General features: G+C 39.7%; 1 protein-coding gene across 5 annotated transcripts in view; it reads left to right on the top strand.

The window, feature by feature from the left end:
* rdgA (retinal degeneration A) overlaps positions 1 to 16,067 on the top strand; it is a 139,849-nt gene that overhangs the window by 105,226 nt on the left and 18,556 nt on the right. For 4 of the 5 annotated variants that reach the window (XM_002059070.4, XM_015169171.3, XM_015169173.3 and 1 more), the window contains exon 3: positions 117 to 1,681. In XM_002059070.4, coding sequence (XP_002059106.2) covers positions 117 to 1,681 — 1,565 coding nt within the window. Of the gene's footprint in view, positions 1 to 116; positions 1,682 to 3,895; positions 4,007 to 16,067 lie in introns of those variants that run through there. The other variant, XM_015169172.3, reaches the window with a different exon arrangement.

The raw sequence follows: 16,067 nt of genomic DNA, 5'->3' as shown, positions 1-16,067 counted from the left end.
CTTTTGTTCTCCTTTTGTTGTCTCCGTCTGTCTCTGAGTGGTGACGCGTGTGAGCAGCTACGTTATTCGCTCTCTTTTTCTCTCTCTCTCTCTCTTCCTGTCTCTGTTGGATTTAGGTGCGTTCCGCCTCGTTCGATGAGATGCAGCTGGAGGCGCAGCGCTCGTCCGCTCATCTGCTGAAGCAGCAGTCATCCTCGTCGGCTGACGAGAGATCATCGGAGGGCGGATATTTGCAGGTACCGCAGGCAGCCCATGCCCAACGCTCGCACAGCTTCGACTCGGCGGCTGCCTCGGTGGGCAGCGATGATTCTGGCGCCTTTCTAGAGGTGCCGCGCCGCCTAAAGGCCCGACGCAGCTCATCGACAAAGACACCGCCGCCGTGCATCCATTGCTACTACGTCGAACAGTACGAAAAGCAGATGAGCGCCGAGCAGCGCTACTTCATTGATCATCGCGAGCTAACGACTCTCAGCTGCAGCAACACCAGCTCCGAGGAAAGCGATGATGAGGACATTTCCGGGGCGCTAGAGGATGACAACGCAGATGGGGCGGCTGCCCCCGTTGATACTGGTGCCGCTTCCGACGCGGATCCCGATGCAGCTGCACAGGCGAAGGCGCAGCCCGAAGCCGATGTGGAGGCCGATGCGGAGGTGAATGTGAATGTCTGTAGCGAGCCAGACGCCAGCGGCGGCACTGAGCTGGACGACGATGCTGCCGTCGAGATGGACATACGCATGTCCAATCTGAGCATGGGCATGAGCATGGGCAGCAGCATTGAGGAGTCGCGAGCTCGCCTACCGCGCCAGATGCGCCGCCACACCATTGGCAGCTCGGTGACCACCTCTGAGGATGAAGGTCTGGAGAGTTCCGATCATGGCTCTCCGCACTTTGGCAACACGCTGCTGCCACCGCAGCCGACCACGCCATGCGGCATCACGTTCACCCTCTCGCCGACCAATGGCGATTATCCACCATTTCCGACCTATGCGTTCCCCATTGATCCCGGCTCACCGCCCATGTCGCCCATGCCCGTCGCACGGGCCAGCCCATTGCTGGAGCTACCGCCAACTGCAACTGGACATCAGCAGTTGGGCGCCACTGCGGCCGCTGCCGCTGCAGCGCTAACTCTACCGGCTATTGCCACCAGTGGTGCGGCCAGCTGCGTCAGCGCCGATGCCGACGATGCTGGCGCTGCTATGGGCGTACCAATGGGACGGGCCAGACGTCGCTCCATTTCGCGACAGGAAGCCATCTTTGTGGAGCCTACCGGCAGCTCGCTGGAGAATGTATCGCACGAGGAGGTGGACACCACCAAGTCATCAGTAGACACCGCCGATTCGCTCGAGGAAGCCTCCACCATGGCCACCTGTGGCTCTCCGACGGCAGCCGCTGCCGCTGCTGCCCATCATGCAGCATTTGTGGTGCGAGACATTTATCTAACCGTGCCCGATCTGAAGCGCGATCGAGCCGCTTCGGTAGACTCGTGCTTCTCGAAGCTCTCATCTGGCGGCAAGACCGAGGAACTACAGCCTTCCGATGACGGTTGTTTCCTCGCCGTGCCCAATGTCAATGCAACGCGCTCCCGATCCGTGGACATTGTCCTGCCCACCGACGAGCAGGCTCGCTACAAGGCGCTCGCCATGACCGGAAGTGGAGCAGCCGGTGGCCTCTATGCGGATGGGTATGTTCAGCCTTAAGTCTCTCGCTTTCTCTCTCTTTCTCTGTTAAGCTTCAGTTTACGTTTGTTTTCTTGTCTTGCGTTCTGCTCCTTTATGTTTGGCTTCTATTTGCGCGAGGGTTGCCACAAAGATTTGGCGATTCAAGCCGCCTGAGGCGCGCCTTAAACATGTTTGTTCTTAATCATAATCATTTTTATTTAATACGAAGCTTATGAAATTGCAATAACAAGCTTGAGAAACTAATTCAAAAAGCTTTCTGTGTGCTTTGCTTAGCACGCGAAATCTATAACAAATCGCTTGTGAGGTAAAACTAACAATTGAGAAGTATTTAATATTTGAAATAAACGATATATGTTTAAGATTAACACTTCCACATACATATTTCGTGAAAAGTGAGAGTATGAGCATGAAAGCTATCGAAAGTTATCGCTGTCGGCGTGAAATTATATACTTCGAATCTTGTTAAACTTCAGAGTATTAAAAAACAATCGATAGTTATCGCTGTCGATAAATACTGAAGGTCTCAGACAAAGGGCAACAAACTAGAAGTGAGCCCACGATTCAAGGGTTTAAGGGTTGTTAAATGTAAAATTTTAAGACTATCGATAGTTATTATATCGAATTCGATTCTTGCTGAGCTTCAGCCAGAACCCTTTATCCGATGAGCCGCTCGTGCCATCATCCTTGACACGTGCTCGCCAAGTGGAGCGACATTTGATGCCAGCAATAGGGAGGTTGGGACAAGGAGAAGATTGCTCGCGGCTTAAGCCTAATTAGAAAAGAAGTCCGACTGACTGGCAGCCCAAAGTTTGAGCAGCAGTTCATAATTCACAGGCAGTGCACGGTCGTTGACTGAAAGGGCCGTTACTGGGGTATGGAAGGGAATCCACACGGACTCGAAGAAGCTCCCAATTCAAACCATTCACAGGGTGTTTCGGCTGGCGTATGCATAAATTATGGCGGCCGTTGTTGAAAAAGCAGCTCAGCCAAGCGATTTCCTTGAATTACAACAAAAGTAGCTCATAAATAACATTCAAACAAAGTGTCCTGTTGCCCAAACTGACAGCTAAACGAACGGACGGACCGAACGGACAGCCAGACGGACGGATTAAAGGACAGCCGGACAGTCGGACAGCCGCCTAGCCGTATAGCCGTATAGCCAGATAGCCGGACGGACAACAGCCGCTTCACTCAAGAGTGTGTCGCCTGAGTATGGCCAATTGTGGGCAATTTGTAAGCGGCCCATTGCGGAGTTTGGGGCGTGGTTCCCAAATATGGTTGAGCCGTTGTACAAAACTTGCTTAGATAGATTGATGATTATGAGTTTTGCGACAGGCATGCAAGTTAATCAGCCTGAAAAATACACAACTTTCCTGATGGATAGCCAAGTTAAGCGGCTAGTTTTTTTTTTTCTTTAGGTTTTTATTTTTCTTGTGTGTCTCCTGCTATATCTTGGACTCGAAAGTTTGAGAAGTATAGATTTTGACTAAGTTGCAGTTATCATATTAAATCACAGCTGCTCGTAGTTAGGGCAAAAGAGCTTTAAGTGAGATTAATTGTGTTCTGATTTGGCAATTTAAAGCTAAAGTTGTTTCCTTTTATATTGCTAGACTGAAAGCTTAAATCAATATGCGAAATAGCGAAGAGCTTTTGTTCAGTCAAGTGATTTTGAAGGCTGTAAAGTGGGCTATTTAATGTAAAGTAGAGAAACAAGTGAACTCTTATTAAAATTTGCAACTTTTTATGTAAAAGTTATACAACAGGTAAATCTCATTAAGAGCTCCGATTCGTGAGAAACTCACCTAAGGCGCTTAAAGGAGCTTTGGAAATTGATCTGAAGTTGGGCAAATCACTAGCAGCTTTTGTTTCAATCTGTAGTTTTGGAAAGTTATTATATAGCTTAATTTAAAGACTTTTTTTAGATTACAAGTTATTTTCCTCAGAAAGCTCAAAAGAGCTTTCGAATTGAAAAGCTTATGTTTAATCACTTTGAACGCTTCTAATCACAAAAAGTTTCGATATGAAAATATATAAACTTGAATGAAAAGAAGCTTTTCAATTAAGTGCCTTTACTCAATAGCAAAGCTCATTAAAAGCTCTACCTCCATAGTTTCTAATAAGACGTTATCCTAATAGTTTTTTATGATTTCAACATTTTTGTGCACATCGTTTTCCGTCAACTGTCACTATATTAAATTACAACATATATTAAAATACTCACCGAAACTTTTATCCGAGAAAAAAATGTGCACAAGAATTATATATTTTTTAATGTTACATCAGTGTTTGCTAAATTTACTAACTTTATTCTTTTATTTCTATTACAGGTATGTACAAGCTGGTCAAATAAATAATTACTACTCCCCAAAGCCCAACCCAGACTCGGTTTGCGCAGATAAGTACGAAACTGTTAGCTTTAAGCCAGGTTCAAGAAAAAAAAAAAAGAAATGCGGATGCCACTAGCTATTGTATTTACACACGAGAGATTTCCTTTTTAATTTCCGATTCATGTGGTTACGTGCCGTGAGCTCATATAAGGGAGGATGTTCATTTATGAGCGAACTTCTATGTATATATATATATATATATATATATATATTTGATTTTTTTTGTTGAATTTTGATTCCTTTTGTTGGGTCTATTAGCAGGCGGCTCGGCATTCGGTTTGCGCCACGAAGCGGACGAAGCCAATGGCCATCATAAAGTTGATTTTTGATTTACGATGCCCGGGCGTGACATGTTATTGTCTATCGGCTGCCACATACAGCACATAGTATAGGGCTCTTATCGGGGCACGGTATCGGGTCTGTGTTGGCCCCAAGCCCATTAACTGGCCAATGATATGTTTAAATTTTTGACCTTTTGCTCAATAAAACGGAAAATATTATAAAATCATTCAATCAAGCGCCGCATGTCGGCATTGCAGACATTCATCCAAACCGGCAGCCAGTCGACCAGGCTCAGCTTTCAGCTTTTCCTTTTCGGGGCTATATGCGGCTCATTCATGCGATTTCCACGGCCATTATTGTGGCTTCTTTTTTTGTTGTTTTCGGCTACGGCTTCGTTTTCCCTTGGGCTGTTCAAACAACTACAATAATAATAATCATAACAATAACAGCAACAACAGCGACAACAACAGTTGCAAACACTAAGTTAACTTCACTTTTATGACAATAGCGAAAATAATTTTATGAAAACTCTCCCCAGAGGCGCAAAGAATTGCACACAACTAAATTATCATAAATGCCAGAGGCGCTCCTCCCAGAAGGAGCATTCGAATTGGGCGGGATGGGTTAGCCACAGCTGTTTGTAACTGCTGTAAAAGGGGGGGCGGGATGGTGCGTTTACAGCTGACACTTTGCCACAGTCCACAATTGGGTTGCCACCACATTAATCATACGCCACGTGGCACCTACTCACATGCAACAGCTGCAAGCAGAGAGAAGCTACGGATAAGCGAGACGAAAGCTAAATTTTATTATTGAGCTGTTGGCAATTAAACATGGCGGAAAACTAGTTGAGATTTCAAGCCATGTTGAAATTATTCAAATAAGTAAAAGAAAAATGTGCTGATTTATTTTGTCACAACATTTCAGACCCCACCCTGAGAAGTGCTTGTCCGATATGTTTTTTATATAGCACACAGGTTGCACGGTTGAATTGCAGTTATTGATGCTTATAATTATATAAATACCAAACATTATTGATCTCTATATGTGTACATATTTGTATCTATACTTTTCGATCATAACATTTTGCGCTTCATTTGAGCGATCCCTGAAATGTTTTCCATTTGATCAAATATTTAATAATAACGCAAATGGTTGCGCCTGAGCTGTGAGAGAGATCATGTGATCGCATATGAATTATATTCGAATAACATTCGCATTAAAATCAAATCAAGGAATGTTTCAGCCTCAGCGACTAACGATCCAATATATATCTATATATACATATAAATAGGCATATATTTATTTGTATAGATTGCCACAATATGTTTGATCCGTCATAAATTTATATGTGTATCTAATGATTGACATGAGTTTTGAATATTTGCAGCAATTAAATTTGAAAAACCTTGATCAATTGCCACATTAATTTTGGCGTGAAATTCGAAGAGTTGTTGTTCAGACTCTTCTTTCAGTTTTGGATAAGTTTCGATTAGCTTACAATTTTCAACGAGAGTTGATAAGATCTGGGAAATTAGGGTTAGCTGCAAATAGAATCCGTTCAATTTGACGAATTCTCATTGCATTCCAATTAGAATCTGGCATGAGTCAAGTGTTTTTCTAGAATGCGTATGTATATGCATAGCTGCAACCTGATTGACTTCCGATGGCCACTCAATTTTTCGGCTAGATCATAAAAATGTCTACCATAATGCTGTCGATATGGTTGTTGTTGTTGTTGTTGTCTTTGTTGTCAGTACTGTGTAGGGCAGGGCAGGGCAGGGCAGCTGCAGCTGGAGTTCCAGTTCCGGACTGCTGACGCACACCGCAAACAACCAGCACAACAAGAGGCAGCTAAAACAACAACCAGATTTCAGTATTTTTTGCTTGTTGATACCCTATGCTCATTAAAATGATTAGAGGGTGTATCGAAATGTGCAATAGTTAATAGATAAATGAGATAGAGCAATGCCATTTGATAATATATTACAGGTAATTGTTCTCCCACAGAACTTTCCTGGCGTACCCTTAAAGTTTCTTATCTAATGTATTTGAAAATTCTCGAGTTCATTTCAATATGCTAAAAGTGTTTTCAAATAAGATATGTGTATATATACATATATATCTATATGTTCGATTCCACTGTCAGCTACTGCCAAATATATGTAGCGATCGTATAAAAAGATTCGATGCACAAAAAAAAACATACTTAGGGTATCACTTAGCCTGGCAGTCTTACGTTCGCGCTCACTCTGACTTGTCTGGCAACTACGTCATGAACAATCGTCAATCGACAGGCCGCCGGTCGTTTGTTTGCGCGCGGGGGTGGAGCCGATACCGTTGGCGGGTGCGGGGCACTCATAAGACAACGCCAACAACACAGGCAACAAAATTGAAATGCAAATTGAAGGCACAAAGCGAAAAATGCCAGTGAACAATCAAAGCGAGACAAAAGCAGCGTGCGGGCAGAGCTAAAAATGTCACCATGGAAATATGAAAGCAGCAGCCGCAAGAGATCTTTACGCCCCACCAATTTTGTAACCCACTCGCACTCTCACTCACACAGCAAGAGAACGTCACACAAAACTCACCACAAGGCTGAGGTGACAAAGCGCACAGCTTGCCGATCTGCTGACGCTGACGTCAACGTCGACGCCGACTGCTGCACGACGCCAGCTGCTACTGCTGCTGCTGCTGCTGCTCGGCGGCCGATCGCTGCTTCAGTTGCCGTGTGTGGTTGGACGCCGCCAGCTAGCAAAAAGAACGTGAACGTGAACCGTAAAAAGTCGCAGCATATGAAACAAAATAACGCGCGCACGCACGCACGGCCGCACGCCCGTGCCGGCACACAATAAACCGCAAGCGTTGAGTAGCCACAAAAAATAGAAGAAAAAAAAAACGTCAAAAAGTCTATACGAAATACCATGGAAAATCCGTAGCGGGAAATTTACAAAGTGTGTGCACGAGCTGGAAAAATCAATCAAAGTTTTTCCTCTCAATTTTCGGATACAATTTTTTTTTTTTGTTTTTGTGCTGTCTCTTTGACTGGGACAATGTCTGTGTGTGTGTATGTATATGTGTATGTGTGTGTGTGGCCAGGCAGAGGATCTGTGAAACAGAGGAAAATTAGATAAAATTTATGGCTATTGTTATCGTTGTTGCCAGCCAGCCAGCCAATGTGCAAAATGTCAAATGAAAACAACAAATACGTAAAAAGGAAATGTCAAAAGATGCCGCACCATGCGCCATGTGTGTGGGATCGGGCAGTAGGTAGGAGGGTATATTGACTGTGGGTTAATTGACAGTTTCAACATTTGATATTCCACAGAGCATTCGCACAATTGACAGGGGGGCAATGTTTAATTTAACTGATCGATGAACTTGAAAACAAAGAACACACAAATCAAATGAGACGAACACACACACGCACGCACACTAACAAGTTACTTGCTGACTGAGACATGTAAACAAACCACCGACGCAGTGTTGTAAAGTGCCAGCTCTTCATGCTTCAGCGATGTGGCAGCATTGTCCATTTCATAAGTTGTTTTCATTGTCCTATGAAATCGTTATCAAATTTATTTAGTATATATTGAATTATGCTGATTCTTAACAGCAGATAGTGTTGTATATGAAGTTCATCCAATTGGCTATGCCAAAATATATTAAGAGTATGTGTTAAGCTTTCTGGAAGATCTGTAAGATCTGCAGGCAAGCCCAACTGTAAATTCCTTGTTGCACGCTAAGACGAGTCTTTGGGAAACCCCACCCGATTGACCCTTTCTAAATTTCGGGGTCAAAATAATCTTAGAATCTTTGGGAAAATTAATTTGAGACGTGTTTCACACTTTCAACAGAATCCAAGCTAACTTAATGATTTTAAGGCGGAGTTTCAAGCCTTGCAACTTATATAGCCTTTTACTATAACAAAGCTTAAAGTGAATCATACTCTTAAGCAATGTTCTAACAACTCAAAAATTCTTAAATTACTTAGACATTTACATAAATTAGCTAAGAAGCAAACTGATATTTCCTTTCAGGGCCATTCGCGATGGTTGATTCCAAGTTAAAAACAAAAAAACATGAATCATCATAGGGGCAAGTTTTTTAAAGTTAGCCTCAGCAAACTTTTAATATGCTTGTCGAATTTTCTAAAATTCAATCACTCGATGCAAAGATGCAGAACGCATGGAAATATTCGAAACTACGAAGCACAGCCGCAACAAGCGGCACATTTAGCTTATAATTCGCAAGCAGTTCAAGCGCTGACCTGGCGACAACAGCAGAAACAACCTTTTGATCAAATGGAAATTAATTTTGTTACTCGCTAGCCACAAATAGACTAAACAATTTCAATTGTTTAGTTAATTGTTGTGGCCGCGTCTGCAACAGTGTGTTGCATGTGTCGCAATGTAGCCAGCGTCGCAATAGTTCTTGGGCTTTGGGCGTGCTCTGACTTTGGGTGTGGCATGTGAACCAAAAGGCTAACTGCCAGCCATGACATTTCGAGAATTTCGCACTCATTTAAACGAGCGCAGCAGCAATTACAACAACTATAACAACAATAGGAACAACAACAAGAACTACGTCGCGTTTCGTCTATTTTCTTTGATTTATTGTATAATTTTGTTGTTTTGGCGCTTGCTGTTGCTGTTGCTCTCGTTGCTATTGTTGTTGCTGCTGTTGTTGTTGTTGGTCTAGCTTTTGCCTGATGGCAGCTGCGCCAAGAAAACATTACAGGGCAGCCAGCCAAGTCGAGCACGCCTCCCGTGCTGAGAAGCGGCAGCCAACCGGCATATTGCGCATACGCCCAATGAGCCAAATATTGTAAATGTGCAATTTATGGCCAACTAATATCCAGTGGCAATTTATGACTGCATCAAATTGTTCATTTTAATCAAAAGAGCGCTCGTTACGGCATTTCAGTCTTTCAGCATTTCAGCCCGCGGCATCAGGCGCGAGGCACGTTTCCACCTGCCGGCAACAAAAAGACCACAAAAAAAAAGAAATCTGAAAAAAAAAAACACATAGAAAACCAAAAAGTATCAAAAGAAAAAAAATGTGAAAATACAATAACACGAATATACTGAATATTATGTTAAAAATAAATATCAAGTCACATACATGTTTTAGATTTGAAACGTTCGACTTGTTGTTGCTGTAGATGTTGTTGTTGTTGTTCTTGTTGTTGCTGGTGTTGCTTATAATTAACTTAAGTATTTTTAGCAAAAGAAATTAACAACAACAGCGACAGCGACAGCGGCCGCAGCCGCAGCCGCAGCAGCGACAACGACAACACAGACGGCAGCACAAAATACACAACAACAACATTGAAAAGAACAACAGCAACAACAACAACAGCAATAACAACAACAACATCCCGCAAAAGGCAAATAAAGTATTTCAATTAAAATACGAAAAACGTAAATTAAAATAAAGTCAAGCAAAGCAGCAGAAAAAAAAAACAAGAAGAGCTAGAAAGAACTACTTGCTTCGGCACGCCGCACATTAAATACCCTTGCAAGACTTTTGGCGTAGAAGTTGTCGTTCGAGACAAAAGTTTGAATTACAATATGAGCGATAAATCGAACCGACTGTTCCTATGGCAGTCATATAATGCAATAGTCCAATTCGACGCAACTAAGAAGATATGTTAGAAGCAGAGTGAAGCTCATAGTTGCAGGGTATGTCGACTCGGTTGCTACTGATATATGTACAATTATATATCTATATATGTATATATGTACCGAATCCGATCGGATCTCTTCTATTGCGTTACACATTTGCTGGCAAAATTTGAATGCCCTACGCGAGGGTGTAAAACAGAAAACAACTTTTTTTTGTGCTCAACGTCGCCAACAAATTTGCAAAACGCGCCAAAAAAAATTATTTATACAAACACACACACATATTCGTACACACACACACACACACACACACATCGATGAACCATATGTGTGTGGCAAATAATTTACTTTGTTGTTGTTGCTTTTGTTGCAGCGTTGTGCAACTTCTGTCTCTCTTTTGATCCTGCTAACGTTTGCCGCTTTGCATTTTGCTCTTTTTGTCAGTTATTTTTATAAGCCGGGCAAACCCACCGCACCCCGCCCCCTCCCATCTGTTTGCGTCAGTTTTCCGCGACCCGCCCTCCTTATTCCACAGTCTGTTTGTGTTTGTTGTTATTTGATTTGTTTGCTCGCCGCTTAAAATTCATTCATAAATTTTCCAGTCTATGATAAAAATTCATTGTGCAATAGATTAGAAAACTGTTTCCATGTTGACTTTTCAGTTTGCACACGCACGCACACACACACGAGCACAATTTAAACAAATTTGAACCAAAAATAGCTAGATTAGGTTTTTGGGGTTCTCTTATTAGTTTGTTTCGCCTGAAGGGCATACGACGAAGTTTTTCTTTTGTATGCGTAATCCTAAAATATTCCGAAATAATTCTATGCAAGGTTATTAAAAAAGTTTTGCATATCTCTTTCTTTTAGTGAAAGCGTTAAGCATTGTGAAATTTCTCTAGCTATAAATCTAGTTATACCCATTCTTAGCCAAAAATGATTAGAGAAATATATGATAGCCCCTAGAAAGCACGATACAAATACAGATACAGATACAGATACAGATACAGATACAGATACAGATACAGATACAGATACAGATACAGATACAGATACAGAGACAGATACAGATACAGATACAGATACAGATACAGATACAGATACAGATACAGAATACAGATACAGATACAGATACAGATACAGATACAGATACAGATACAGATACAGATACAGATACAGATACAGATACAGATACAGATACAGATACAGATACAGATACAGATACAGATACAGATACAGATACAGATACAGATACAGATACAGATACAGATACAGATACAGATACAGATACAGATACAGATACAGATACAGATACAGATACAGATACAGATACAGATTACAGATACAGATACAGATACAGATACAGATACAGATACAGATACAGATACAGATACAGATACAGATACAGATACAGATACAGATACAGATACAGATACAGATACAGATACAGATACAGATACAGATACAGATACAGATACAGATACAGATACAGATACAGATACAGATACAGATACAGATACAGATACAGATACAGATACAGATACAGATACAGATACAGATACAGATACAGATACAGATACAGATACAGATACAGATACAGATACAGATACAGATACAGATACAGATACAGATACAGATACAGATACAGATACAGATACAGATACAGATACAGATACAGATACAGATACAGATACAGATACAGATACAGATACAGATACAGATACAGATACAGATACAGATACAGATACAGATACAGATACAGATACAGATACAGATACAGATACAGATACAGATACAGATACAGATACAGATACAGATACAGATACAGATACAGATACAGATACATACAGATACAGATACAGATACAGATACAGATACGATACAGATACAGATACAGATACAGATACAGATACAGATACAGATACAGATACAGATACAGATACAGATACAGATACAGATACAGATACAGATACAGATACAGATACAGATACAGATACAGATACAGATACAGATACAGATACAGATACAGATACAGATACAGATACAGATACAGATACAGATACAGATACAGATACAGATACAGATACAGATACAGATACAGATACAGATACAGATACAGATACAGATACAGATACAGATACAGATACAGATACAGATACAGATACAGATACAGATACAGATACAGATACAGATACAGATACAGATACAGATACAGATACAGATACAGATACAGATACAGATACAGATACAGATACAGATACAGATACAGATACAGATACAGATACAGATACAGATACAGATACAGATACAGATACAGATACAGATACAGATACAGATACAGATACAGATACAGATACAGATACAGATACAGATACAGATACAGATACAGATACAGATACAGATACAGATACAGATACAGATACAGATACAGATACAGATACAGATACAGATACAGATACAGATACAGATACAGATACAGATACAGATACAGATACAGATACAGATACAGATACAGATACAGATACAGATACAGATACAGATACAGATACAGATACAGATACAGATACAGATACAGATACAGATACAGATACAGATACAGATACAGATACAGATACAGATACAGATACAGATACAGATACAGATACAGATACAGATACAGATACAGATACAGATACAGATACAGATACAGATACAGATACAGATACAGATACAGATACAGATACAGATACAGATACAGATACAGATACAGATACAGATACAGATACAGATACAGATACAGATACAGATACAGATACAGATACAGATACAGATACAGATACAGATACAGATACAGATACAGATACAGATACAGATACAGATACAGATACAGATACAGATACAGATACAGATACAGATACAGATACAGATACAGATACAGATACAGATACAGATACAGATACAGATACAGATACAGATACAGATACAGATACAGATACAGATACAGATACAGATACAGATACAGATACAGATACAGATACAGATACAGATACAGATACAGATACAGATACAGATACAGATACAGATACAGATACAGATACAGATACAGATACAGATACAGATACAGATACAGATACAGATAGATACAGATACAGATACAGATACAGATACAGATACAGGATACAGATACAGATACAGATACAGATACAGATACAGATACAGATACAGATACAGATACAGATACAGATACAGATACAGATACAGATACAGATACGATCAGATACAGATACGATACAGATACAGATACAGATACAGATACAGATACGATACAGATACAGATACAGATACAGATACAGATACAGATCGATACAGATACAGATACAGATACAGATACAGATACAGATACAGATACAGATACAGATACAGATACAGATACAGATACAGATACAGATACAGATACAGATACAGATACAGATACAGATACAGATAAAAGATACAGATACAGATACAGATACAGATACAATACAGATACAGATACAGATACAGATACAGATACAGATACAGATACAGATACAGATACAAATACGATACAGATACAGATACAGATACAGATACAGATACAGATACAGTACAGATAAAACAGAACTATACAGATACAGATACAGATACAGATACAGATACAGATACAGATACAGATACAGATACAGATACAGATACAGATACAGATACAGATACAGATACAGATACAGATACAGATACAGATACAGATACAGATACAGATACAGATACAGATACAGATACAGATACAGATACAGATACAGATACAGATACAGATACAGATACAGATACAGATACAGATACAGATACAGATACAGATACAGATACAGATACAGATACAGATACAGATACAGATACAGATACAGATACAGATACAGATACAGATACAGATACAGATACAGATACAGATACAGATACAGATACAGATACAGATACAGATACAGATACAGATACAGATACAGATACAGATACAGATACAGATACAGATACAGATACAGATACAGATACAGATACAGATACAGATACAGATACAGATACAGATACAGATACAGATACAGATACAGATACAGATACAGATACAGATACAGATACAGATACAGATACAGATACAGATACAGATACAGATACAGATACAGATACAGATACAGATCCAGATACAGATACAGATACAGATACAGATACAGATACAGATACAGATACAGATACAGATACAGATACAGATTTCAGATACAGATACAGATACAGATACAGATACAGATACAGATACAGATACAGATACAGATACAGATACAGATACAGATACAGATACAGATACGATACAGATACAGATACAGGAGACAGATACAGGTTTTTATACAGATACAGATACAGATACAGATACAGATACAGATACAGATACAGATACAGTACAGATACAGATACAGATACAGATACAGATACAGATACAGATACAGATCTACAGATACAGATACAGATACAAGATACAGATACAGATACAGATACAGATACAGATACAGATACAGATACAGATACAGATACAGATACAGATACAGGATACAGAGTACAGATTACAGATACAGATAACGATACAGATACAGATACAGATACAGATACAGATACATATACAGATACAGATACAGATACAGATACATATACAGATACAGATACAGATACAGATACATATACAGATACAGATACAGATACAGATACAGATACAGATACAGATAAAGATACAGATACAGATACAGATACAGATACAGATACAGATACAGATACAGATACAGATACAGATACAGATACAGATACAGATACAGATACAGATACAGATACAGATACAGATACAGTATACAGATACAGATACAGATACAGATACAGATACAGATACAGATACAGATACAGATACAGATACAGATACAGATACAGATACAGATACAGATACAGATACAGATACAGATACAGATACAGATACAGATACAGATACAGATACAGATACAGATACAGATACAGATACAGATACAGATACAGATACAGATACAGATACAGATACAGATACAGATACAGATACAGATACAGATACAGATACAGATACAGATACAGATACAGATACAGATACAGATACAGATACAGATACAGATACAGATACAGATACAGATACAGATACAGATACAGATACAGATACAGATACAGATACAGATACAGATACAGATACAGATACAGATACAGATACAGATACAGATACGATACAGATACAGATACAGATACAGATACAGCTACAGATACAGATACAGATACAGAATACAGATACAGATTCAGATACCAGATACAGATACAGATACAGATACAGATACAGATACAGATACAGATACAGATACAGATACAGATACAGATACAGATACAGATACAGATACAGATACAGATACGATACAGATACAGATACAGATACAGATACAGATACAGATACAGATACAGATACAGATACAGATACAGATACAGATACAGATACAGATACAGATACAGATACAGATACAGATACAGATACAGATACAGATACAGATACAGATACAGATACAGATACAGATACGATACAGATACAGATACAGATACAGATACAGATACAGATACAGATACAGATACAGATACAGATACAGATACAGATACAGATACAGATACAGATACAGATACAGATACAGATACAGATACAGATACAGATACAGATACAGATACAGATACAGATACAGATACAGATACAGATACAGATACAGATACAGATACAGATACAGATACAGATACAGATACAGATACAGATACAGATACAGATACAGATACAGATACAGATACAGATACAGATACAGATACAGATACAGATACAGATACAGATACAGATACAGATACAGATACAGATACAGATACAGATACAGATACAGATACAGATACAGATACAGATACAGATACAGATACAGATACAGATACAGATACAGATACAGATACAGATACAGATACAGATACAGATACAGATACAGATACAGATACAGATACAGATACAGATACAGATACAGATA

This window comes from Drosophila virilis, chromosome X (genome assembly GCF_030788295.1).
Source record: "Drosophila virilis strain 15010-1051.87 chromosome X, Dvir_AGI_RSII-ME, whole genome shotgun sequence".
NCBI classification, from domain to species: domain Eukaryota; kingdom Metazoa; phylum Arthropoda; class Insecta; order Diptera; family Drosophilidae; genus Drosophila; species Drosophila virilis.
Note: the sequence above shows the minus strand (reverse complement) of the source record. Positions and strands in the feature narration are given on the sequence as shown.